The sequence below is a fragment of the Thrips palmi genome, unplaced genomic scaffold (genome assembly GCF_012932325.1).
Source record: "Thrips palmi isolate BJ-2018 unplaced genomic scaffold, TpBJ-2018v1 HiC_scaffold_15, whole genome shotgun sequence".
Taxonomy (NCBI): domain Eukaryota; kingdom Metazoa; phylum Arthropoda; class Insecta; order Thysanoptera; family Thripidae; genus Thrips; species Thrips palmi.
The window spans coordinates 456,576-481,584 of record NW_023144624.1 but is presented as its reverse complement, the minus strand read 5'-3'; the positions used below and the strand labels follow the sequence as shown (position 1 = coordinate 481,584).

At 51.2% G+C, this 25,009-nt stretch overlaps 3 protein-coding genes across 8 annotated transcripts in view; 2 read left to right on the top strand and 1 right to left on the bottom strand.

The window, feature by feature from the left end:
• Positions 1–54: 54 nt before the first annotated feature.
• LOC117641514 (probable pyruvate dehydrogenase E1 component subunit alpha, mitochondrial) lies at positions 55–3,297 on the top strand. Its single transcript, XM_034378909.1, has 7 exons — positions 55–287; positions 766–834; positions 1,212–1,385; positions 1,656–1,874; positions 2,013–2,261; positions 2,583–2,831; positions 3,085–3,297. The coding sequence occupies exons 1-7, from the start codon at positions 243–245 to the stop codon at positions 3,262–3,264; spliced, it is 1,185 nt and encodes a 394-aa protein (XP_034234800.1). The 5' UTR covers positions 55–242; the 3' UTR covers positions 3,265–3,297.
• A 314-nt stretch (positions 3,298–3,611) lies between these two features.
• Positions 3,612–7,121, top strand: LOC117641513 (probable pyruvate dehydrogenase E1 component subunit alpha, mitochondrial). 3 transcript variants are annotated; one of them, XM_034378905.1, is made up of 8 exons: positions 3,612–3,817; positions 4,668–4,739; positions 5,145–5,213; positions 5,305–5,478; positions 5,566–5,784; positions 5,866–6,114; positions 6,202–6,450; positions 6,524–7,121. In XM_034378905.1, exons 1-8 carry the CDS (start codon positions 3,773–3,775, stop codon positions 6,701–6,703), a joined length of 1,257 nt encoding a protein of 418 aa, XP_034234796.1. In that variant the 5' UTR covers positions 3,612–3,772; the 3' UTR covers positions 6,704–7,121. The 3 variants fall into 3 exon arrangements, with proteins under 3 accessions (XP_034234796.1, XP_034234797.1, XP_034234798.1); XM_034378906.1 differs by lacking the exon at positions 4,668–4,739 and adding an exon at positions 4,387–4,437 and having other exon boundaries at positions 3,615–3,817; XM_034378907.1 differs by lacking the exon at positions 4,668–4,739 and having other exon boundaries at positions 3,615–3,817.
• Positions 7,122–7,358: 237 nt separating this feature from the next.
• Positions 7,359–25,009, bottom strand: part of LOC117641511 (tight junction protein ZO-1-like) — a 50,037-nt gene continuing 32,386 nt past the window's right edge. For 2 of the 4 annotated variants that reach the window (XM_034378899.1, XM_034378900.1), the window contains exons 2-21: positions 23,985–24,157; positions 18,897–19,084; positions 18,456–18,758; positions 17,763–18,134; positions 17,251–17,477; positions 16,903–17,054; positions 16,663–16,784; positions 16,397–16,569; positions 16,144–16,315; positions 15,815–16,043; positions 15,157–15,180; positions 14,232–14,406; positions 12,227–12,487; positions 11,869–12,150; positions 11,537–11,782; positions 11,234–11,454; positions 10,532–10,859; positions 10,134–10,453; positions 8,914–9,221; positions 7,359–8,506 (exon numbers count right to left, since the gene is read on the bottom strand). In XM_034378899.1, coding sequence (XP_034234790.1) covers positions 8,259–8,506; positions 8,914–9,221; positions 10,134–10,453; positions 10,532–10,859; positions 11,234–11,454; positions 11,537–11,782; positions 11,869–12,150; positions 12,227–12,487; positions 14,232–14,406; positions 15,157–15,180; positions 15,815–16,043; positions 16,144–16,315; positions 16,397–16,569; positions 16,663–16,784; positions 16,903–17,054; positions 17,251–17,477; positions 17,763–18,134; positions 18,456–18,758; positions 18,897–19,084; positions 23,985–24,157 — 4,524 coding nt within the window. In that variant the 3' untranslated portion in view covers positions 7,359–8,258. The remainder of the gene's footprint in view (positions 8,507–8,913; positions 9,222–10,133; positions 10,454–10,531; positions 10,860–11,233; positions 11,455–11,536; positions 11,783–11,868; positions 12,151–12,226; positions 12,488–14,231; positions 14,407–15,156; positions 15,181–15,814; positions 16,044–16,143; positions 16,316–16,396; positions 16,570–16,662; positions 16,785–16,902; positions 17,055–17,250; positions 17,478–17,762; positions 18,135–18,455; positions 18,759–18,896; positions 19,085–23,984; positions 24,158–25,009) is intronic. The other 2 variants (XM_034378901.1, XM_034378902.1) reach the window with 2 other exon arrangements.

Here is a 25,009-nt window from a genome sequence, read left to right as displayed (position 1 = left end):
CAGGCGCGCCGCTATCGGCAGGACCGGAAGCGGATGGCCGAGGGAACGTTCAAAACGCTTCGGCTGCCTGCCTGCAAGGTGCCGCGCCGCCGAGCAGACGACGCGGCGCAGCAGACGACAGGGCGTCAGTGATTGGTTGTCGACAAAATAGCGACAGTGTGTGTGTGTGTCCACCGTCTGCCAGGAGGTCAGTGATACGAGTGCGGCGGGTCTGAGGGGGACGTCCGGGACAGAGTGACAAAATGCTGCACAGCTGCACCCGGCCGCTGGCCGGCCAAGTTTGCAAGGTGAGTTTATCTACGTTGTCTTCACTGGAAAGGGTGCTGGGTGCTCTTTGGCTCAAGGACACCGCAGCTGGCGTACCACCCCGAAGGCCAGGCGCGGCGACGGCCCGGAGCTGACGCGGTGGCCGAGTCGCTGCGTCGCTGGACCGCCATCGCGAGCGTTTGCGTGGAGGAGGGCACGCACGTCGTCCTGGCGGCCTGGCGGCCTGGCGGTCCCAGCGACAGCGCGCAACACTCGCACCAACGAAAAGCGATCCAATAAAACGGCCCCCTGTGTCGCATGACTCCCTCCGTGGCACCGAGCCAAGCGTATTTCCGTCCGCCAATGTAACAATGAACTTCGCGTGCTCCCGACACGATCGTCGGCACTTGGATTAAACAGCTCCCCTCCTGCTGGCTCAGTCGTTGCACCGCAGTGCAGCGTGGTGCGGTGCGGTTTAGCGAGGTTCGGCGTGATGCGAAGTCTGCTCTCCTTTTCCAGAATGCAGTGCTGTCACTCTCGGCCAGCGCCAAGAACGGCTACGCCACGGAGGCCAGCTTCGAAACCAAGGTGAGTGCATCCCATAGCCAGGACAATTTTTAGCTCCGGTTTTTCGGATGCGTGTGCAGGGCGAGGCAGCATCTCGTCTGGAGGCTACCGTGCCGATGGTCTTCCCTGGTCTTCCCCGCCACGGTCAAGTCCGCCGAGGCAAGGTGGCAGCGGCGAGCCCTGAGCCGCCCCGTCACGTCGTGGTCGCGTGGGGCGCGGCGGTACGACGGCCCGGGACGGCCCGGGACGGCCCCCACCCCACCCACACACACCACCAGACCGTTAAAAACAGAAGCAGCCTTTGTCACAGACTACCGCAGGGACATCTACAAAGTGGAAACTGCGGAGGAGTCGAAAAACGAAAGCGACACGCTAAATCTGTGGCCTTCCCCCTGCAGCCCTACAAGCTCCACAAGCTGGACAACGGCCCGTCCACGTCCGTGTCCGTGACCAGGGACGACGCCCTCGTCCTGTACCGCCGCATGCAGACCATCCGCCGCATGGAGACCAACGCCGGCAACCTGTACAAGGAGAAGATCATCCGCGGCTTCTGCCACCTCTACTCCGGGCAGGTGCGTGCACCCTGGCCACCCTGGCGCACCGCGTGCGGGGAGCCTGCAGAGCCCTGTCAGGGGCGGATCCAGAGGGGGTTGGGGGGAAGGGGCGTGTCTCAAAAGTTACCTACCTACCGGAGAAAAGTGAGACGTTTTGTCTGCCTCTCGGTCAGGGAAGGACGGGTGCGATGCCCCCTCCTCCCCCTGGATCCGCTCCTTGGGCTGCGTTGGGTTGGGGTGGCGCGCCATGGCGTTGCGTGATTGGTACACTGCTGGCACTGCCCCCAGGAAGCGTGCGCGGTGGGGATGCACGGCGCCATGCGGCCGCACGACAAGGTCATCACGGCGTACCGCGCGCACGGCTGGACCTACCTCCTGAGCGACGACATCCTGGGCGTGCTGGCCGAGCTGACGGGCCGCCAGTCCGGCTGCTCGCGCGGCAAGGGCGGCTCCATGCACATGTACTGCAAGAACTTCTACGGCGGCAACGGCATCGTCGGCGCACAGGTTCGTGTCGGTGCCGTGCTCCACGGTGGATCCACTTCCGTGGGGGCGGCCGACCGTTTCCGAAGGATCGTTTCGTCGCTGTCTGAGACAGAGCGACGCGACCGTCTAGCCAAGCCAACCCCTTACCTTTCTCGGCAGATTCCTCTCGGCGCGGGGCTGGCCTTCGCGCAGAAGTACAACGGCAACGACGGCGTGTGCATCTCGCTGTACGGCGACGGCGCCTCCAACCAGGGCCAGGCCTTCGAGGCCTACAACATGGCCAAGCTGTGGAACCTGCCCTGCATCTTCGTCTGCGAGAACAACGGCTACGGCATGGGCACTAGCAACACGCGCTCCTCTGCCAGCACCGCGTACTACACGCGCGGCGACTACGTCCCCGGCATCCAGGCGAGTAGAGAGGGGTGGACCCTCTTAGCGCCCGGGAGGTAGGCAGCCCATGGGACGTGTGGCACGCATGTTCGATGGCTTGCCTACACCTCAGGAGTTCGAAGCAGTCAAGAAGCTCTGGGTGTGACATTGCGTCACTTATCCACCCCTTCCTAGTGAAGCTCTGTTCAAATGGAGTGTCTCACCCACGACCCCACACCCAAGAGCAAGGCCCCACGTGGCAGGCCAAACGACCTGACTCAAAAGACCAAAGGGCACTGGGCCTTGGAGTAATACTGTTAGGTTAGGCTAGGCTGGGCTGACGGACTGCTCGGCGGGCAGGTTGACGGCATGGACGTGCTGGCCGTGCGCGAGGCGACGCGCTTCGCCATCGAGGAGTGCAAGGCGGGCAGGGGGCCGCTGGTCATGGAGACGCTCACGTACCGGTACTCGGGCCACTCCATGTCCGACCCCGGCACCAGCTACAGGACGAGGGACGAGATCCAGGAGGTGCGCTCCACCCGGGACCCCATCACGTCCTTCAAGGACCGCATGCTGACCAAGGAGCTCGCCACCCAGGAGGAGCTCAAGGTTCGGACTGCCGGAGTGAACACAGAAAACGTCTTCGAAGTATCGCTTCTTAATGCGAAGGAAGCGAAGGCATTGCCAACTCGACGAGAAAATGCTTCGTATTACGAGGCTAAATCTTTCGCAATACGAAGCAATTTTATAATGCCTGTATTTTCTTCGTAGTTTACGCAGCATTCTTCGTAGACTTTTCCGAGTGAACCGAGAGTTGTGAAAAGGGCATCGCATTGGTTCTAATCTTGTCTCGTCCCCGCAGAAAATCGACGCCGAAATTAAGGTGCAGGTTGACGATTTAACGAAGAAAGCCAAGGCGGACAAGGAGATCGGGCTGGAGGAGCTGGCCGCCGACATCTACAGCCACACGCTGGAGCCCGTCCTCCGGGGCACGACCCCCTGGAACGCCATGCCCCACATATCTGTTGCTGGCAGCAGATAAACTTTGTCTCGATTATATTTTGTTCAGGTTTAAGTTTCTTAATTTACTTCCTTTTCCCATTTTTGCCCTGGGCCTAGGTGCTGGGTATATTATCGTTTGCGGGCGATGGGGTGGGTGGGTTGGGGGCAGGGCGGGCAACGTGCATTGCATCGTGATTCTCGCATCATGAGAAAGGGTGCCCTTTCTAATGCTCGCATCAAACTAAATTTGGCGGAACTTAACTCTCACGGGCGGGTTGCCCGGCCCGCGACGAGCGACGCGCGCTTCGCCACCGCCTTTCGCACGTTTCGCGCCTTTTTTCGAAACCGGATGTGCGTGTGCTGAAAAGGAAGTCGAACCGCTCGATTCTCGACTTCCGCAAGGCCCGTAGCAGACGACCACCGACGAACGAAGGTTGTGTTCATGTCATCAGGGTCATAGCTTGTGGCGGACCTACCTCGCTGTTTCGGCGTGCATTCCGAAAAGCGGCAGTATTTCATAGTGAAGTAAACTATAAACGGCAATCATCATGCTGAACAACTGTGCCCGCACCCTGGGCCGTCAAGCCAACAAGGTAAGTGAGTTCGGTGCTGAAAAAGTCACCATCGACCCTCACCTTCAATGAAAGGCATGAATCTGAATGGCAGATTTTCGGAAACGACCGTAGCATGTGAATTTTCGTGTTTTAGCGTGAAAATGACCTGAATTATCGAATGTTTCGTCCTGTCAAGCCTTTTAATGTCTTCTGCGGAGGTTAGACGGCATCACTGCTTGCTGTCTGCTGTGACCTCTTCCAGCTTTAGGGCCTTGTTGGTGTTCAAGACCTGGCAAGGCTCTCTAGCTGGCTGTCAGCAACTCTCATTTTGCATGGATGGGTCCATGTCATGACATTTTGTTGAGACCATGTCATTGTAAACTTTGATTTACGATAAAAACAAATCTTGGTTTTACCATTTTTTGATTGGATGAGCATATGCGGCGCTGCAACTGTCAAGCGCCAACTTTGACGAGCTGATTGAAATGCCCCGTCTGCCTGCTCCTACTGCTGTGGCGTAGCTACCAAACATAGATTCTTGTCTCTTACCAGACAATGCAGAGCGGATTACGGTCCTGTAGCGCTTTGATGCACGTATTTTGTTTCAGAGGGTGGATGCGCTTCAAAGTGTATCCGATGTTCGGCGCTCCATCAGTTGGGTGCGTTGAATTGTTTGCTCTTGTTGCTCGTTACAGAGGTGCTATCAAAGTGCAGCAAATGGAGCATGGCAAATGCAGGTTCATTCAGTTGGTCTTTTAGGCATTTGGCATTTCAGAGCATGTAATGGGATGTGATTACTTCTTCAAGTGAACAAGAGCAGAAAGCTTGATAACTGCCTGGAAACGTGTCTGTCACAACAATTTGGTTTTTTCTGTTATTGCTGCTCCAGTATGGGAGGTTGTACGGCACTGGAAATGATGTTGTGTCGAGAATGATTCCTGACTTTGTGGATATGTCCATGGTATGCAAAATTGCAATATTGTGTGAAAAGGCATGCTCTGCTATGTATTTTGTGATCACTCCCTGGTGTCTTGTGTGATTCCTTCAAGCCCATTGTTCCTCCCTTGTCACAGCTTTTAGAAGACCCTGCTGTTCCTTTGAAAAGTGTTGTATTTTTCCAATACTGTTTAGATTTGAAAACTTTTAGTACTCTCCCTTTTTATTAATTTGCATTTTACTTTACTCCCGAGTCATATTTATTTTTCAGTGTTATGCATCTTTTTCCTGATTTTTAAAATTTTTATCATTTGATCAGTTTAGAACTCCTTTTGCTGACTTTTATAGCACCTGTATTGTGTTCTTACCAACACATCTCGCTTCTATGTATTTTGAGCATTACAGTAATTTTTTGTACTTCCTCTTACAGAACACAATCTCTTCCTTCTTTGCCACAAGCAAAAACAATTATGCCACTGAGGCATCATTTGAAACTAAGGTAAAATGGTTAAACTTTTAATATATTATATTGCTCTACTTTGTCTTTTTATTTGTTTTGAGCATATGCCACTTTTTCATTCCGCTTTCAGCCTTACAAAGTTCACAAGCTCGACACGACTCCCTCCACATCAGTAACATGCACAAGAGATGAAGCTCTCTTGCTGTACAGAAAAATGCAGACCATCCGTCGTATGGAAACAAGCGCTGGCAATCTCTACAAGGAAAAGATTATCCGAGGTTTCTGCCACCTTTACTCTGGTCAGGTGAGTCAGTGAAATTTCAACTCACTCTACATCAAAGCACTCAAACACGGAGCGTGTTTGTGAGCTACAAGTTTCAAACATTTTCAGGAAGCTGTGGCTGTCGGTATGTCTGGAGCCATGAGGCCCCATGACATGGTGATCACTGCCTACCGTGCCCATGGCTGGACTTACATCATGGGCATTGACCCTCTGGGAGTTTTGGCTGAATTGACTGGCCGAGTGTCTGGTTGCTCAAGAGGTAAAGGTGGTTCCATGCACATGTACAGTAAAAATTTCTTTGGAGGCAACGGCATTGTTGGTGCGCAGGTAAGATTTCATTTAGATGTATGTTGTGTTCCTGTTTAAGAATCTCTATCAAAACTTATACTAATTACTTTTATGGTTCAGGTTCCTCTTGGGGCTGGATTGGCCTTTGCTCAAAAGTACAATGGCAATGATGGTGTTTGCATTGCTCTTTATGGAGATGGTGCCTCTAACCAGGGCCAGGCTTTTGAGGCTTACAACATGGCCAAACTTTGGGACCTTCCCTGTATTTTTGTTTGTGAAAATAATGGCTATGGTATGGGCACCAGCAATCAGAGATCATCTGCAAGCACTGCCTACTACACTAGAGGAGACTACATTCCTGGCATCTGGGTGAGTGAGTGAGAGATTCCACACACACATACTGGAGATTTCTCCTAGCATCATGAGTATCCATAATTTGTGTCTGGCTATTTTCAGGTTGATGGTATGGATGTGTTAGCTGTCCGTGAAGCAACCCGTTACGCCATCGACTACTGCAAGTCTGGAAAGGGACCCCTCGTTATGGAAACCTTCACGTACAGATATTCAGGACATTCCATGTCTGACCCCGGCACCAGCTACCGTACCCGAGATGAGATCCAGGAAGTGCGACAGACTCGTGACCCCATTACCTCCTTCAAGGACCGCATGCTCTCATCTCAGTTGGCGACCGCTGAAGAACTCAAGGTAAGACGGCGACCTCCCGTAATGTTGTCTCAAATTCTGCCACATTTCTAACTCTGCTATGTTCATGCCACAGAAACTGGACAATGAAATCAAAGCGCAGGTTGATGAAGCCACAAAGAAGGCCAAAGCAGACCGCGAAATTGGACTGGATGAGCTACCTGCTGACATTTACAGCCAATCATTAGAGCCCACTATTCGTGGGACTACTCCCTGGAATGGCATGCCCCACAAACATGTTGGTGTATCTTCATAAAAAAATTTACATAAAAGAAACAACAAACGTCCTTCTTTGACCCTGCAATTTTATTTAATCAGGCAAAACTTTCCTTGTACCTTAGATTTTTCAGTAATATTTTCTAGTCTGGTTTTACTGTTCTGTTAAATATTGTAAATAGAAAAATGTGTTATTTGTTAATTCAATTTGTTTCCAAGATTTTATTTAAATTTAAAACGGTAGTGGAGAGATGATGAATGTCCCACAAAGTTATTGTTGTCACTTAATCTGATTCTGTGCATGTACCAGTGATAATGAGCCAGTGAATTTTTAGTATTGTAAAGAAATATGTAATCAATAACAAATGAGTCTCTGTGAGAAGAAAGTATGCATGCAAGGACAATATGAATGATATTGAATGTTATGTGGAAATAAACGGGTCAATTCTTGCCTGATAGTTGTTTCTAATTGTTTGGCAAGCCAGAAGATCAAAACACCACAAAAACTTGTCTTATAAGGAAGGCTTGACCATGATTTGGAAATAGCAGAAGTACTAATAATTCCCCCCAAAATATCTTTACCTCAAGAAGAAGAGTAGCATGGATTTAAACCATATCACTGGAGCTGGAGGCTGAGGAAGCAAAGCTTGCCTTGAGTATTTGACTGAGGCTTTGATTAAGTTATTGACATGACAGAGAAACAATTTGTGTACTTTATTACATGGTAAATTGCTTTTCATACACATATACATAATTGCATAACTCACAGGTATCTCTTAACTTAAACAGGTTACTACACATAAATGGTATTCCAATGCGTTCATAGTGTTTCACACATCGGCTTTAAAAATAAATCACGCTGCTGTTATCTACACAATAGATTATTAATTTAATTGTTTAAGGTAATTTAATACAACAATTTACATAACAAGCAATACATATAATAAAATTTAATCAAACTTTTTTCAATAGAATCATAACATATTCAATCAAAGCTAAAGTATAAACACCCATAAAACAAATACAAGTTGATTGCTTTCTGTTCAAGCTTTTCCTCTAGTATTTTATAAATAAATTAAGAACCTTGCACAACATAATAAACTACACAAATATGCAACAAGCAAACATTGGTCCCTGACACATTCATCTTTTCATGAATTTAACAGTACTTTAACATTCATTAACACCACTAAACAGAATAACAGTCATGTAGGATGCAAATTTTATGGCTTACACTTATGGTACATTGAAGAAAGACTAAAGTTTGAGATCCGTGATGGTCATATAGAAGACCACAAACTCATTTCCACCCCCATGACTTAATGTATTAATTATCAATGGACAGATATAAATTCCTCTAATAACATAACAAAAACATCTGCAGTGGTAGGAGTTGTCAAATATAAGCTGCTACTATTGCTTGTACTAATCAATAGCAACACATTTTTATTTTTTGGCTTAGAGTTACCTTTGCAAAAAAAAGGACTTGAGCTATTCACCATGCACCATCTGCATCAAACTTGTCAATGGCACCTCATGGCATGCAAGACTGCAATGAATTATATAATATATGCATAAATCTTTTAATTAAAAGTTTAAAAGTGGTCAACAAGAACCGAGACACTGTTGCTCCCATCCGCTCCATGAAGATTCTCATTCCCTAATGACATCTGATGCCATTTGGTAGGTGTGGTTTTGTTCCCCACCTCAGTGGATTTGAGAGCGACTCCCCAGGAATTATCTTTACTGGGAGCTGCTGTGTGGGGCAATCGAAGTTCAACTGGAACATTGAACTTGAGTCCATTGGGACCACACATGACCAATGGACTCAGCAACGTCTCACCTGATGACAGCAAAAATACACCATTAGATCAATACAAATAAATGCAGACAAGATTTTTGTAAAAGAAAGAGGGAGGACAAAGCAGATTAGCCCATTTAAGAACACAAGATAACTCCGCTTGTAGTTGAATACAATTAGGTAAGATTTAAGAGCCACTTATCAGAAAGAATGGATAAGACAATAGAGCAAGAGGTCAATGCAATCCGGAAAAGGTGTTAGGAACACACAAGGCACAAAAGAGCAAGATCATTCACTGTGCGTCTGAGAATGATATGGATACGTTCACATGCTCGGCACAGTTCCATGGAAGGTACAAGATATAAATGAAGATGGAGAGCTGTGAGGCTGTGCGATGAACATGTCAAAGAGTCAAGATGAGATGAATGAAGAATGAACTTATGACTAACCTCTCTCCTTGTCCAAAGGGGGCACTAACGAGCCGCCGCTATCTCGACAGACCTTGAAGTAGATTTCCTGCTCGGAGTCAGGTGGCAAGGCACCGGGAGGGATCACGATAGACACTCCCGTTTCTGGATTCTCAAGGACACCACCCTTGGCAGAGAAAACGCCCCGGGCAGTTGCCACCACCTCAGACTTTTGTGCATTCACATTCGAGCTGTTTATCGAGCCACCTGCACCACTCCCAGTGCCATTGCCCCAGCCTGCCGTGTTACTGTAGAGACTATCCTCATCGACATCGCAGTGCCTTCCATTACTGCCAAAGAAATAATGCATCCGCAGAAGGGTTAGTAAGTGGCTTGCCTCACAGATCAATCACATTCACCGACAGAACACAAACAGAAGAGCCCTAGAATAGTATAGCTTGAAACATCTTGCTTTAGAAATCATTCCCCTATTTTTTTTAGCAGCCCCACTGAGGATTTTCCTTTTTATGAAGGTAATTTTACAATTTTGTGGGTGAGCAGTAAATAATTTTGGATAAAACATACAGAACAATTAATGTAAGATTGTTTTTATGATTGAAATTTAGATGGAAATATAGATTTACTTTTCCTTCAGTTTCTCAGGAAGAAGAAAGTCAGGGAGTTATGTAATGACTGGATGTGCAATGATCAGTAAAATTGCAGAAAGCATTCTGAGAAAAACCTTCAGAATACACATCAGGATCAGACCATGCTGAACGCAGAGGAAAATTGAATTGTTAAGGGAACAACTTTTTTATTGCCCTCTCTGAATCCAAAGCCTCAAAGCAACCATGCAAGCACCACACATTTGTTTCAAAATCTCTATTTCTCTTGAAAGAGAGCGCATCCACATAATAGCAACAAACTGCTGTTTTTTTGTTTTTTTTTATTAGTAAAATGATGACTGATAAATGATGGTGGATGGAAGAAATGAAATTATCCTTTGCTCTGAAAGGCACAGAGTTAATTGATGATGACAAAGCACAATGACAAAAGCACAACAGACTGGACTTTTTTAAACAAATATTTTGTACGAAAAAAAGTGAAAAATAAATTAAAATTGTGGATAAAATTTTGACATTAAAGTTTGAGTGCAGGAAGGTACTTATTAACCAAAATTGAAAGAACACACTGAAAGAGTGAACAAGCCAAACACCAAAAAGTTAATTTGAGATGAGGATGGGTGGGAATAATGTGCTTACCTGATGCTGTGCTCCATATAGTGATACCGAGGATCTGATGGCTTCTTATATAGTTCAAAGGCAGAGCCCCGCTGTTCCCGGTTTGCCAGATCCAAGCCACTTGGTTCCCTATTGTGGTGCCCAGGACCGGGCCTTGCAGGTGGAGGAGGCATATTGTAATAATACTGAGGACCAGACCTATCATAATTTCGGTCAAGACTACTTCCATGACCGGAATCAAAACCACCATTATGATCTGAATGATTATTATTATTATTATGGTTAGGTGTATAGTTGTTATTTTCCTGATCCATTGTAAATTTTCCAGGTGACCCAATTATCTGAAAAAGAACACAATCACACTTCTTGATTCACCAAAACAAAAAAATATGAACCATATGTCAGCATCATCAACATACCCCATTATGATGGGACTCCATCCCTCCCGCCAAGGAGAAGGACTTTGAATGTTGGTAAATCGAGTTGTTTGAGTGATGGAGTGGTGAACTGATTCCATTCTCCATTCCTAAGTTCAATTTATTGGGGCGCTGGGGGGTATTTTCATTGGTGCCATACGTTTGCTCCCCTCCATTGGCTGGGTTTCTCCATTGGGTTTGTAGGTTTGGTTGATGATCTGATTGTCCATTTGAAGGTAGACGATAATTCTTGGGTTTTGGGGGAGGGATTGGTTTATATGAAGTGGTCTTTGGTGGTGGAAGGGGTTTGTTATGGTTGTACTCTCCTGGCCTGTAAGGAAAGCAAGGAACAGGGTTGGATTTTAGCAGGATGCCACTACAGGAAAGAACTCAGAACAATTGAAAAAAAAGAGAGGTAGAAAAGAATAGAAGTAGGATTTAAAACTATTTGACTCTAGGGAAAAAATGATATTAATGGACCTCTATATCCTCATCTATTGAGAAGTACTAAACAAATGTATTCCTAGAGGAAATGTAGACCTGGGAGGTTCTTAAGTAAAAGGGTACAGTGGTAAGATTTGAGACGGTACCAAGTGCTTCCAGGCTTTTGGAAGGAAAGCTAGAACCACCAAAGAGAATAGCTGAAAAAACTGAACAATAAATTTCCAATTTTTTAACTTTTTTAAAAAAAGGAATGCATCTTACCGATATTTGCTGTAATCTGGTGGTTTATTGGCCTTTGGAGGATCTACAGAGTTCTGACGGCTACCAATTGGTTGAGCGGTAGACCGTGTAAACCTGTAGGGGTCATGATTTCGTGGTGATGCTGGTCCACCATTACACTGTTTCAAGTCATCATGTGAATTCTGACCCAAAGTAACCCTATTATTGTATGAATCATATGATGACACACTATCATAACTGCTCTGTAAAGAGAAGAAATATTGTCAGTGATAGAACAAAATAAGTGAAGATCATTTGCAAGCCATTGTATGAGAGACTACGTACTGTCTTCACTATATGCCTATCTAAGGAGGAGTTGGGCCCACTTGTGCGAAGGTGGTGTGGAGTTGCATTGATATAGTTGGGGGGATCAACAGGAGAGGGAGGGCTGCCATTTGTGGTACCATTGGTTGCAGGTTCCATTTCCTTACTGGGGTACAGGCGATCTGTGGCACTACGTGTCAGACCAACTCGAGGAGGCTTGATGTTACGATCAATTCTTGGAGGAAGTTCAGGGGGTCCATTGGAATTCTAGAAGAATACAAAAAGAACAAAACTTAGAGCCTGCAGGGACATTGTTTCATGTTGAGGCCACACCAACGGCCCTGATGACTCACCTGAAGAGGGGGTGAGTGTGCAAGAGGAGATCTAGCCATATTTGTGCTGCGTGAATGGGGATGGGAATGCCCATGCAAGTGAGGGTGCGAGTTGTGCTGATGAGGGGGGTAGTTCAGATGAACGGTAGGGGATGTAGGTGCAGGGGCAGATGTTGGAGACATGGCTTCAAGTGGCGAAGAAGGAGTGAAGCCATATTTACCCTCCATGCCATTGACACCTCTACGAGGACTGTGCTCGTTGGGAGAACCAAGCCCAACACCATTTCTACTCTCATAGTTTGGCTGCAAAGCAACATGTCATCATTTTTAAGTCCCTTCCTAGGAAGAGCCAAAAGAATGAAAAGAAAGCAGAACTTACTTGTTTGTTGTATGAATTAGCAGGTGAGTAGGGAGGAGGTGCGGTGTATCCCGGAGCTCCATCTTCCACAGTAGCAATGCTGGGGTCACTGGAGCTCTTGACTAAGCGAGATGAGTTGAGCCCTCCGGAAGACAGACCACTATTGTTGTGGTTGTGTGGCCGTGGCTCTGGACTCAGGTCCAAATCAGACTCCGGGGAAGAGGCATAGGAGAGGCGGGACGTCATTGGGAAGAGGAAATCATCTGAGAGAGCCTCGTCAGGCTGCAGGACATGATATTAAGCCGTGTCATTACCGACAAATAAAAGAACACGCAACAAGTAAAAAACAAAACAACACAAAAATTAAAGAACAATAACAACAAAAATTAGAGGAAACTGAGCACAAATCAACACATACAGATTATGCCTATATTATTAATTTTTCTACAAAAAAAAATTTAAGTGCGTCATTGAAATTAAAAAAGCAGGCAGTCATGCTTTTAACACAAGCTCAAACAATGCATCAATGAACAAAAGCAACACATTTTTCAAATTATGATTCTGCATCTACTAACCAATATACATGCAGTACAAAAAATTAAGGCTTTATTTGGCTTGTGAAGACAAGCAATAAACGAAGACAACTCCATAGAAAGTAAGGGCCTTGAATGAGTTGTGTTAGATGGAAAGTAAATTCTGTGACACTTTTCTCTACAGTTACAAAGTTGATAAAACTTGCATGAAAATGGAGAAACACACAAACATTTAATCAATAGTCACATGCACACCCAAGCTTTTCTCCAAATCCGCGTGCTTCAACACAAAAAATATCATAGCAGCAAGAAGATGGGTTTAAGGGAGGAAGAGTTAAAATTAGTTTTGCAGCAAAGATAGTAAAATGAATAAAATGTCTGATGAGAGTGTGATAGTAGAGGTTGTTGAAACTTATCAGGAAAAAGGGAAATCTATCAACAACAGCTGGAGTATTTCTTTCAGAAAATAAAATAAAATATCAAACAAACACAACACACACATATGATGTCATCACTGAGAAAACAAAAATAAACAGAAGATTTGCCATGCACAGAGCCAGCAGCAATGAGTTCCATTTAGAACATGCTTTAAAAAAAGCACAAAATGAGCAAGTGCAGGTGGGAGCAAAAAAACTTTTTTTTTTTTGAGCAAGGCATGATTACAATTTGAATGAAAGAAAAGGAATCATACATAGCCGAAGAACTGTTCGGTAATGACAGGAAGGTATGTGGTGCCTTGCAGCTGAGCAGGTGACACGCACACCTCATAGGAGCCGACACTGTAACCGCTATTGGCTCTGCATGAGACGTGAACGGAATGGTTGCGCCGCAGGGCAGAGGAGGCGGCAGAGGAGTGGTAATGAGGAAGAGAATTATAGGCTTGAGAAGAGGAAGAGCTGGATTGAGGAAGCACCATGGAGTAGGAGTGAGGGAAGGGAGACTGGTGGTTTGGGGACAGAGAGGGAGGCAGGAAGTAAAGGTCCGAGAAGAGTTCCAGAGACTGTGGACATAAGAGGCAGAGAAATACTGGTCAAGTTGAGTCCATGAGATCGAAATGCAGAAGTGAAAATGGTGAAGGAAGAAATACTCTATTAGAGGACTTAATTGAATCGATGGGGACAGCGAAGTACTGCAGCAATTAAAAATCTCAACATATTCTACGTTTGTCATTCCCCCATTAAAAATGTCCAAGACTTTGGAAAGAGTCTAGGGAAGGAACATGAAATGAACCAGAGAAGACCCACAAACCAGTTCACTACATGAGATTTACCATGCAAGGGCCATCACCACCCACCACCACCACTAGGAATCCAGTTTCTAGCAATACAAAAGTCCGAATGCTTCAGTATATTTAATAGGACCAATTTTAGGGAGGCTTTTACGCATTGAAAAGTCATGGAATACAAGCATAGTTGTTCTTTCAAGTCAACCAAACACAGTTAAAATAACAAGATGAACTTAAGAATACAAAACTGACATGCAATGTCTTTTACCTTGCTTTCACTCATCCAGACAGGTGTTTGCTGCTGTTTGTCAACCAACTCACGCACTTTTCTATACCATGACTCAGGTGATGAGAGGGTAACTGAGCTTGAAAACACATGTCCCCATACTTTCTCAAGCTTTTGGCACTGTTCTAACAGTTTTTTGCTGCTCTTATGGGCAGTCCTGGAAAATGAAAAACGCCAGGTGATAATTTTCAAGTTTACAATCATTGTTTTACAGTACACTTGACTCCAAATAGAAGACAACTGTACAGAGATCACAAAAGTGTTTCATAAACTCTAATAATAAAAAAAAGGTCAAAGATGTTTTAAGCAAACTTCTCCCCAGAGTTGCCGAACGCCACAGGTCAATCAAAGTCATTACATCAAAATATAACACATTAAACTCTGCATGCTGCTTTCCAGGTGATATGCAAATTGGACATGCAAAACAGATAAAAATGCAGGTCAGAAGACTGAAAATGTCTGGCCTTTGTCAGATTCTCCTGCTGTTTCATGACATGTTACACAAAAATTTGAAAAACAAAAACAAACCAAAAAACAATGTGCTTCACCCAGGACCACACAGTTATGGATGAAGAAGACAGAGGACAGTTCCACCATGCATTGCATTACTGAAAAGTGATATAGGACCCATATCTGCTTTCTTTTGGTTATCCCACCCTCCTGAGAGAAATATAGCGAAGATTGCCCTCATTTGCCATGTTAGTATTGCTGGAACACCCATTTTGGAAAAGGCATAGATCACAAAGCCCTTCATTCTTCACACAAAAACTGCAAAATTAAAAAAAAAAAATTAAGTCAAAAGGAAATGAAAAAAGCTAGCTGTAGCAAGAGCATTCATTCATTAGCTTTCCCAAACCACCAAAACCCAAACCCGTGTTGCATCCTATGCCTGAATCATGATACTCACCATGGTAGGATATCCAACATGGTGCTTGCACAAAAAGAAAAATACCAAATTTACAATTTGACAATAAAAGAGAGAAAATTAAAACACACAAGAACACCAACCACCCTTATTAAACTAAAAACAAGCTACCCACACAAGAAAATGTTTCTCTTATGAATATAAGCACTACAAGATTGTACTACCTACTCCAAACAGCAATACACCCTCCCTTTCCCCTCCTTACATTATGTGCCTTAACTCCACATCGTTTTGGATTAGGTGCAATTTACTGAAAGAAGTGCAAGTTATAGAAGCAGTGCAAAATAAAGGTAGAACAACGAAGTTTTTCTTTCTTTCATAATTTACACACGTATTGAATGAAAACTAGTTTTGATGACAAAATCTCAATTGATAAAAAATGCAAGGAAAGACTGAAAAGCTAATAATTTTGCTTTCTTTAATCTGTTTATGAGAAAAGTTAGACACATGTAAGCAAACTAAGCCATATGTGAAAGCTAGCCATAATAATTTCTTAATGGAACTCATCACAAAGTAAACATGATTTGTGTTCCAAATTACAAGAGAAGTTAGGAAAGAAGAAAATTTAATCTACAGCATCTTGCAACTTCACCGGTACAAAAAAAAGTAAATAAAATGAAGCATGAGGAAAGCAACTTACTTGGATAAGCCAGCACCAGCTCGAACCTCTTTGATAGTTTGCTTGGATTCTGCTCTTAAAAATATAACTATTGGATAGAATTGAGCATAGTTTAACCGGTCAACTGCATTTGGAGTGATATCCAAAAGAGCATGCTTTCCTCTGTCCATAATGTCTCGGATAGCACTTAACCGAATGATCCCAGAAGCCTTTTGACTCTTAGGAACATCAGATGACCCATTTTCTAATTCTACAAAAGAAAAGGGCATAGACCACAGAATTAATATCTGAATGACCATCAGTATTTTATTATTGTGAGATAAACAAATCAAAACAGAAATGATACATACGTGGAGAAGAGAATTTATCAGGGAAATCTCTAAGCATCTTGTCTCGGGCAATGTCTGCGACAGGTCCAAATAAAACAACAGGTCTAACAAAACCTGGATGGCGTAAGACAACTCTTTCGTATGCAGGAAATTTGCTAATACTGTCTGCAAAGACCACATCATCCCAGTGATCCTGAAAATGCAACACCAAAAGTATTAACACTAACTCTGGAACTGAGAATGAAGTGCAACTAAACTCAAAAAATGTCCTTACGCGGCCTAGAGATTTAGATCTACGATGACTGTTCCTTCTTCTACGGAAGAAACTGCCTCTACTTTCTGAAGTGGATTGTTCCTTTTTACTAGCATTAAACTGAGCTGTAGCTAACTCTTCAGCTCTGGCTTTGTTTGGTATTATACCTTTCTGGACCTCCGTATTATTTCGTCCTGAAATGGAGAGGAAAGAAACAAAAACTCAAAATTGGTACATCATATGGTGAAAGTTACATCATGAGGAAGGAAACAAATCCGAATAATCACCTATCCTGAAGACTTGCCAAGAGCCAACAACTCCATTGTGGAGGGTATCCACTACATGGAAAACATCACCTTTCCTAAAACTCATTTCACCTTTATTGGGTTGGTCATAATTAAAATGGGCCCTGTAACAAGTAAAAATTAGGTTGTTGATAGCAACAAAACAATAGATACCCACGATACACGTCCAGATAATTAAAAACACCTTTCCATTTATTTCCATTGCGGGCATTAACAACTTACTTGATATGGAAGGAATCCCCACGTTGACCAGCAACTATAGTGTCATATTCATCCTTACGATGCTGCACTATTAAGTCAATTTGGTCTTGTAAACTTAGAAGGAATAGAACAGCTTCCTCCCGTGTCACGCCTTTCATGTCCATATCATTCACCTGAAAGAAAAGACATGTCCGTCAAAATGACATCTTTTGTCAAAATTTTGGCTGAATCAAGGTAAGAGTTCGCACTTTACATTTCATCCTTCACACTTTACACATACACGGGCAGGAGTGAGGTGGAGAACTGGTCCTACCTGTGAAGAGTAAAGGTGAAGGGCGAAGATTCTCGACATGACACGACCATACGCACCTTAAGAATCTTGTCGCCGGGCTGCAGGCCCTGCAGCGAGGCGGGGCTGCCGGGCTGCACCGCCGTCACGAACACGCCCACCTCGTTGCCGCCCGTCAGCCTGATGCCCACCGAGCCCTCCTTCTGGAACGTGACGAAGCGCGGGTCCGGCATGGGCTGCTGCTGCTGCTGCTTCCGCTGCAGCAGCGGGTCCTCCTCGTACAGCTGCCGCCTGCTGCTGTAGAAGTCTGCGCAGGGCGGAAGGACAACGCTTCAGTCTCAGTCACTGGCAGGCTCATGGGGTGCGAGCAGGCCCGGATCCAGCAAGGGGGGCAAAAGGACAATGGGTCCCTACTGGCCCCTAGATAGCAGCCTGAAAGGTAGGCAAAGAGCCACACTTCGTCCCTTTAACTGGACAAAAGGGCATACTTTGCCTCTCCCTCAGACCGACTCTGGATCCGCCACTGGGCGCGAGAGAGACAGAGCGACGAGACGGCTCTTCGGACTCGGTGCTTTGTAGTGTGGGGCCTCACCGTACGCCTCGCCCTCCGGCCGCGGCGGCGGCGGCCTCGGCGGCGACAGTCCGTCCGCGTCGTCGATGCCGCTGCGGCTGCGCGAGTGGTTGTGGTTGGCGCCGGTGGCGTTGGAGCCCACCGAGGGCCCCGCGGCCGCCCCCGCCCCCGAGGGCGTCGACGGCCGGTCCAGCTGGCTCAGCGACACGTGGTCGGGCAGCGGCACCCGGCTGCGGCCGCGCGGCAGCAGGTTGCTCTTGTCGTCCAGCAGCGAGCTCTGGTGCGGGTGCATGGCCGCCATGGCCGCCATGGCGCCGCGCGTGGGCGGCTGCACGTACAGGTTCTGGGACGAGTAGTTGGTGCCGCCGGCCAGCGAGTCCAGGAGGTTGCCGTCTGCGGAGCAGGATCAACGTCACCACGGGGAAGGGGAAGACAGAAGAGCTAGCCACCGCACAGTGGATTTGCTAGAAGACCGGTGGAGGCGGCCCAAACTCTACACGCGTTTTGACTTCCACAGTTGCTAACCAGGACTCGAACCACACGTGTGACCCCACCAATAGATTCCTCGTTCGGAGAGCAATCCATTGGTGGGGTCACACGTTCAGTTCGAGTACCATTTAGCGACTCTGGAGCTCAAAACGCGTCTAGAATTTCGGCCGCCTCCACCGGTCTTCTGGCCCACTGTGACACGGTCCCAACTCCCATTGTACCCACCCTTGCTTTGCAGGCTGGAGTTGTTGTGGGAGGAGGGCCCGCCGTAGAGGTTGCCGTTGGAGGACTGCTGCGACGAGGTGCTCCGGGCCTCCCTCCGCACCAGCAGGCTCAGCTTCTCCTTGGAGGCGTCCATCAGCTTGCGCGCCTCCTTGAGGGACAGCCCGTCCGCGGAGTGGTTGTTGATCTTGAGCAGCACGTCGCCCTCCTGCAGCGAGTTGCCCGGGCCGGCGCCGGCCAGGCCGTCCTTGTCCCGGTGCAGCACCTCCCGGACGTAGATCTTGCAGCCCAGCACGATGCCGAAGTCTGCGGCGGGGCAGCAACACGCCCAAATCAGACAAACCCAAGCATGCCGGACGGCTCGTCGCTGTCTCTCTCGCACCCTAACAGAGACGAGTGCGACAGAGACAGAGCGACGAGGCAGGCAGAGCAGGCCGAACGTACCGTCCTTCTTCTTGTTGCGCTGCAGCTGCACCTTGAGCGTGTGGGGCTCGGGGGAGGCGGGCAGCACGATGCGCCGTCGCACCACCAGCAGCGCCGTGTTGCCCGAGTCGCGCAGCACCTGCACGGCCGTCGCGTAGTCCACGTTCTCCAGGGACACGCCATTGGCGCTCACGATGCGGTCGTTGACCCTGGGGGCAGAGGGGAACAAACACGCATGTAGAAAATGCCGGACCGGGCAGACCCCTCACCTCACCTCACCTCACAACTCGCGGCCAGGGACCCGGAGGCGGAGGGGCGAAGGCGAGGGCGAAGTCAGCCACCGACAAATTAGATACAACCACACCTGGGAAATATCGAGCTGCTGGATAAAGCCCCCCGGCCCCTGTTATTTTTCAATAAGAGCGCCCCGGCAAATGCTGGGCCGGGGGTGACTGGGGGGTGGGCTCAGACGCAGCGCAGTGTGAGTGTGTGTGTGTGTGTGTGTGTGTGTGGTGTGTGAGTGTGTGTCGCCCGATTGGGGGCGGCGCTGCCACGTAAAGAGGGCCCAGCCCGGTCCCTTCCACCTGGGGAACCCGAAAGGAAACGGAAAGAGAAAAGATGACTTCAAATTTAGAAGGGATTTGGTGAGATTCCGTCCGCGGCAAAGCTCCGGAAGAGGGGCAGGGGGTTGTCTTCTCCGGGGGGAGGGAAGCGACCGGAAGGCAGGAAGACAGAAAGACAGGAAGCGCTGGCGCGGCGGGGCCATGGGCGGGCACGGCGCCGGAAGTGGACTGGAATTGAGTGCACAGTGCACGCTCGATGGAGGCGGACGACCAGACCCACCAGAGCGACCAGACGGTCTGGGACCGGCCGCCCGCCGCCCCTCGCGCCGCCCGGTGCTCTAAGTAACTCGATTCTGTCCTCGATTCGCGAAACAACAGCATTGTCGTCCTCGACGTCCTCCACGGTCCGTGGTCCTCCCTCCCCCAGCGAGGCTCGGACCATCGGACCAGCGTACCGTGGCGTGTGTGTGAGGTGTGTATGTGTGAGTGCGCATGTATGTGAGTGTGTGTGTGTGTGTGTGTGTGTGTATACAGGTTCGACTCGCCTCTCACACTTTATGGATGCGATTTACGGCCGTGTGCCCTTTAGAGGGTCAAAATGAAAATACTCACAAAAATAAAAATAAAATAAAATTGAGGCGAGTGCGCGCGACATACCAAACCGACCGCGCGGCAGGGGCGGGAGCAGGCGGGAGGCGAGGGGCAGAGGGGGTGCCCTGTCGTCGCCGGGGCTAAGTGCTGCCCCTCTCGCCGCAATGGCGTTCCTGATAGATTTTACGAGCCCCTCCCCCTTTCCCTCCGCGCCGTCCCCCCGGACCTGTCCTCCCGAACTCACTCACACACCAACACACACAGACGCAGACAGAGCGGTACGCGACACCCCCCTACCCCTACCCTGCCCACCCCTCATACTCCCCTCATGGCGGCTCTGAGTGGCACGCCGGTAAAAGGGGTCCATATTTCAGCGTTACCGGCCAATGCAGCCCACGGCGGCCCTCGGCGAGCCCTCGGCGGGGCCCTTTGGGGCGCGGTGCGGTGGGGCTGGCCGCGGGGCTGGCCGGCCGGTGTCACGCCGAGGTCCCCGCCGAGGTCCCCGCGGTGCCAGCGTGCCAGTGGCCCTTACAGTGGCCCCACGGCCCAGGGCGGCGGCCGGCCTCCGGACTCGGCATCCCCAATCACGGCGCACGGGACACACTGTCTCTCTCGCACCTGCACGGGAGGCCCCAGTGCGAAAGCGACAGGGCGACGAAAACGACGCTCGGAATCAGTGCGCAGCGCGCAGGGCCAGGACGGCACGGAACACAATGGGTAATGGGCTTGTCAGGCTGCTGCAGTGTAGTGCCCCGCGCCGTCCAGGACGTCCAGGAAGCCGAGCGGGGCTCGGGACGCCGGCGAATAATGGAATAATCCCCCGGCCGGCGAACGCAAAGAGCCGACTCGAACCAAAGCAGCGGCGGCAGCAGGGGCGGCCAGGGGGATGGGTGTGGGGTGGACGCCGGGGACCGCGGGGACGGGACGCCACCTGCGGCCCGGCCTTGACGGCCTTGACACGTTGACGGCCTGGGCGGCACCAACGGCCCGGTCCGGCCCGGTCCTTCCCTCACCGGGGCCGCCGCGCTAAGTGCCGGCCGGGCCTGCGGCACTGCGAAGCACTGCGGCGGCCCGGCCAGCAGGTCCATTCCGTCCATTCCGCACAGCAACGCGTGCGACCCGCCCTGTCTCGCTCGCTCTCAGGCAACGTTTCGCGAGGGAGAGAGAGGCAGAGTTCGGAAGCAGCCTGCAGGCTGGCCGGCCAGGCCCCGCCCGTAAAGCCACCTGAGGGCGCCGCAACGCCGCAAACGCACCGTGACGGCCGTCATGGCCACGGCCAGCGACGCCACGGCCAGGCCTTGGCCGGGCCAGCCAGCACCCTCAGCGGCCACAACAACACGCCCCGCCCCCGGGACCGCGGGGCCACCCTGTCGCCGCCCTGGCGCCGCCCTGGCGCCGTCCGCACCTCCACGACGAGAGGCTTCGCGACCAGCTGGCTCGAAACGCCCCGCCCCGAGACCGCGCACCCGTGGTGCCTGGCGTGGGTCACGTCTCCGTCCTTGCTGCAGTCTCGGTCTCGCCAAAGGAGGAAGGAAACCGCGACCCAGTCGGTCTGTCTGCCTGTCTGTCCGTCCGTCTGTCCGCTCGTGGGTCCCCATTGCTCGTTGATCCGGCTCCAATTAACCAGACGGGGACAGCGAGCACGACAGCGAATTAACTGAATACAGTACGACGACGACCCCTTCCACCCCTCTTTCCATCTACCCTTCCCTTCCCTTCCCGCCGGACGGACTGACCACTGGCTCCACGCTCCACACCGCCCCGCCCCACCGGCCAGATTCGCTCTCCGCCAAACTGCGGCCAGAGCAAAGAGCGGGACTGCAGGCTGATTCGTCACTCTGTCTCTCTCGCACCGCACCTCACGGCGTGGGCGACCCCGCGAGTGCGACAGAGACAGAGCGACGTCAGCGCCGTTCGGCATGAGTCGGCTGGACTGCCGCACTCCCGACGACGGCAAACAGGCAAACAGGGCGACAGGGCGAGGGCGTCCCTGTCGGCAAGCGCGTGACATTGTTCCATTTTCCTGGCCTATTCGGCCACTCACTCACGGCGGGGCAGGAGGGGGGGGGGAGGGGAGGCCCAAAGCCCGTCTCAGCCCCGCAGGGATCAGGCGGGTTGGGCCCCACAGGCCCTGCAGGCCCTACACAGGGCTGCCAGGGGCCGGCAAATTAAATTAGGCGAGACGAGACGAGACGCCCCAGACCTTTGCAGTGCTTTGCAGTGACCTGTCTGGCATTGGCCAGTGGTGGCGCCAGTGGCCCAGGGCCCGCCACGCCCACGCGGCCCGCCAAGAACCTGCAGTAGACTCACTCCGAGAGTCGTTTTCGTCGCTGTCTCTCTGGCACCGCCATGAGCGCCTCGAGGAGACACTCTGCCGGCTAGCTCTCGGCGTCGAGGCGCCAGGAACCCGCAGACCCACGCTGAAAGCGCGTACTCTGAAGGCTTAGCGAACGCTTAGCGCCTTCCCACAGCTTCTAACGAAGAAGGCGGCGACGGCCTGATCCACCTGATCCGTTCGCTGGACAGCGGCACTGCTAAAAGGCGTGAGAATGAGAGGGGGAGGAATCGGTCCCCGTGCGCGCTGCAGCACCGAGAAGCCGGCCGCGTCGGCAGCGTCAGCAGTCAACCGACACGGAGGTTGTTCAGCATCTGCAAGGGAAATGCCGCCGCCTCCAGTGTGGCAGGGCAGCAGGCAGGACTCGGCTCGGCCGCCACATCAACATGGACGGCGTGGACAGCGTGGTCCTGGCGGCGGCTGGCGTGGCGGTTCGCCTCGCCGGGCCCTGCGGAGCGGAGCAGACCCATCGGCGCGGAGTTCATTTAGCTGGTCCCGCCCCGCCCCGCCGCAGCCAGTCGGCCATCGACAAAGACCGTAACTTGCCATTTCCAATCTCGCGGGCAAAGGCCTCGCCCTGGGAACGAACCGAACCGAACCGAGCCGAACCGAGCCAAACCGAGCGACTGGAATGAGCAGAGGGGGCGGCGGCCGGTTCGAGTGCTGAAAGAATTAAGGCCTCGCAAACTTGAACTCACAGCGACACTCGCATGCACGGCGGCAGTGCCCTGGCAGTGCAGCTGCCTCGTTCCATGAGTGCGAGAGAGACAGAGCGAAGAAACGATCCTTCGGAGTGAGGTGACAGGTTGGCGACCGTCCGAGGGCGGGGCCACGCCGTGCTTGGGGCCGTATAGCGTGTGGCGTAGCGCGCAGCCCGGGCTGTGGCGCTGTAGCCGTGGTCCGCACTGGCGCGGCGCGCGGCGGGCTGCACCGAGCTTTCGGCCAAAGTGTTTGGCCAACACAAACTGAATTAAGGGCCGCGGGGGGCGTGGCGGGGCGTGGCGGGGCGTGGCGGGGCGTGGCGGGGCGCGGCGTGGCGCAGCGGGGTAGTTGCCGGAGTTGGCCTCGGTATTACCAAACTTCTAAACCGTCTGTTGTGACCGTATTCGCTAATCCCCGCGGCCGGGTGGCGCGCCACGGCGCCGCGGGGGGCGAGCTGGGCGGGGCGGGGCGTGGCGGGGCTTCTGGGCTGCAAGCGCTTCTCGGCCGCCAGCCTAGAGGCCCTTGAAGGGCACTGCTCCTCAAATTCAGGAATACGAATAGCAAGTCGGGCAGCCCTTCAAACGGCAGCGCTGGCCAATTATTAAAGCCGGTCCTGTCTGTCTGTCTGTCCGTCCGGCTTGATGCGGTCCTGAATAAGTAACGGCCGGCGGACGGGCGGACAGGACGGGGCGCCACGTGCAGTTTTCGGACAGGTCATTACACTGTAATGGCACGCGCCCTCGCACGCGCCACACGTGCCGCCTCCCCGGCATCCTCGCGTCGCGCCTGCACTGGCACCGAGTGTTCCGCCAAAAGTGCAAGGCGCTTCGTCCTCGTGCACTCAGGTGTAGGAGGGAAAGGGGGCTCCTGCACGCTTCCCGAAGGCCCCGAAGGCCCCGAAGGCGGTGGAGTACTTACTGCAGCTTGCCCTCGGCGGGGCCGGCCTTGAGGACGTCCGAGATGGCGATGGCGGGGTCGCCGCTGGTGAAGTGCGGGTTGTCCTTGCCGCCCGACACGGCGATGCCGAAGCCGTAGCCCGGCACCCTGGTCAGCGTCACGTGGTGGCTCTCCCACACGATGCGCTCGCCGGACTGCAACAACAACAACAAGCGTTAGTTTTGGTTTCCGCCGAGGGGGTGTATTCAAAGCTACCACAAAATCCGGCATACGCCGTGCATCGCCCTTGCGTTTTTTACAAACGCGTTTTTAAAAAATGCGCTTTTAGAATGGGCGAAAACATACGAAATCGCGTATACCCGTAAAAGGGACACTCAGGTCACCGGGGTGCTCCCCCGTTCCAGCGGGCTTTGATGAGCCCCAAATTTCAAACCGGCAATCCCCGTGCCCCTGCGGCGTGCTTGAAAATGGCGAAAAGGGGCTTGGGAGGCGCGATTTTGAGGAATCGGAAACACCCCGATCGAAAGCTCAGGCTCCGAGCTGCTCCGGCCCGGAATCCACGGGGGGGCCGGGAAATCCCGGGAACTGCCCGCTGCCCCGGCGCTGCGGCGGGGCGTTGGCATTAGAGGCGAGGGCCCGGGGGGGGGGGGATTTCAGCAACCGCTGCCGGAAAAACCCCCCACCGAAAGCCCCAGGGCTCCAGGCCGCTTTTCCCCGGCGGGCACGGACAGCCACGCGGGCCGCAAGGTCTGGGATGCCGGCGTGTCTCGGCGCTGCCCGGTCTCATGCCTGAGTTACGCCTTCGCCCACTTAGCAGGCTGCAGCGCCCGGCCCGGCCCGGCCTTACCCTGCCTGCCCTGCCCCCGACGGGGACCCGCAACCCGCCGGGCCGCCGAACCGCCGTACCGCACACAGCCCAGATTGGCCGCCCCCCAGACCGCCACGCAATTATTTCACGGCCCCGGCCAAGCGGACCAGCGGCACAAGCGGGCCAAGCAGCAGGCGAGGATGCAAAGGAGAGTGTGTGTGTGTGTGTGTGTCCCATC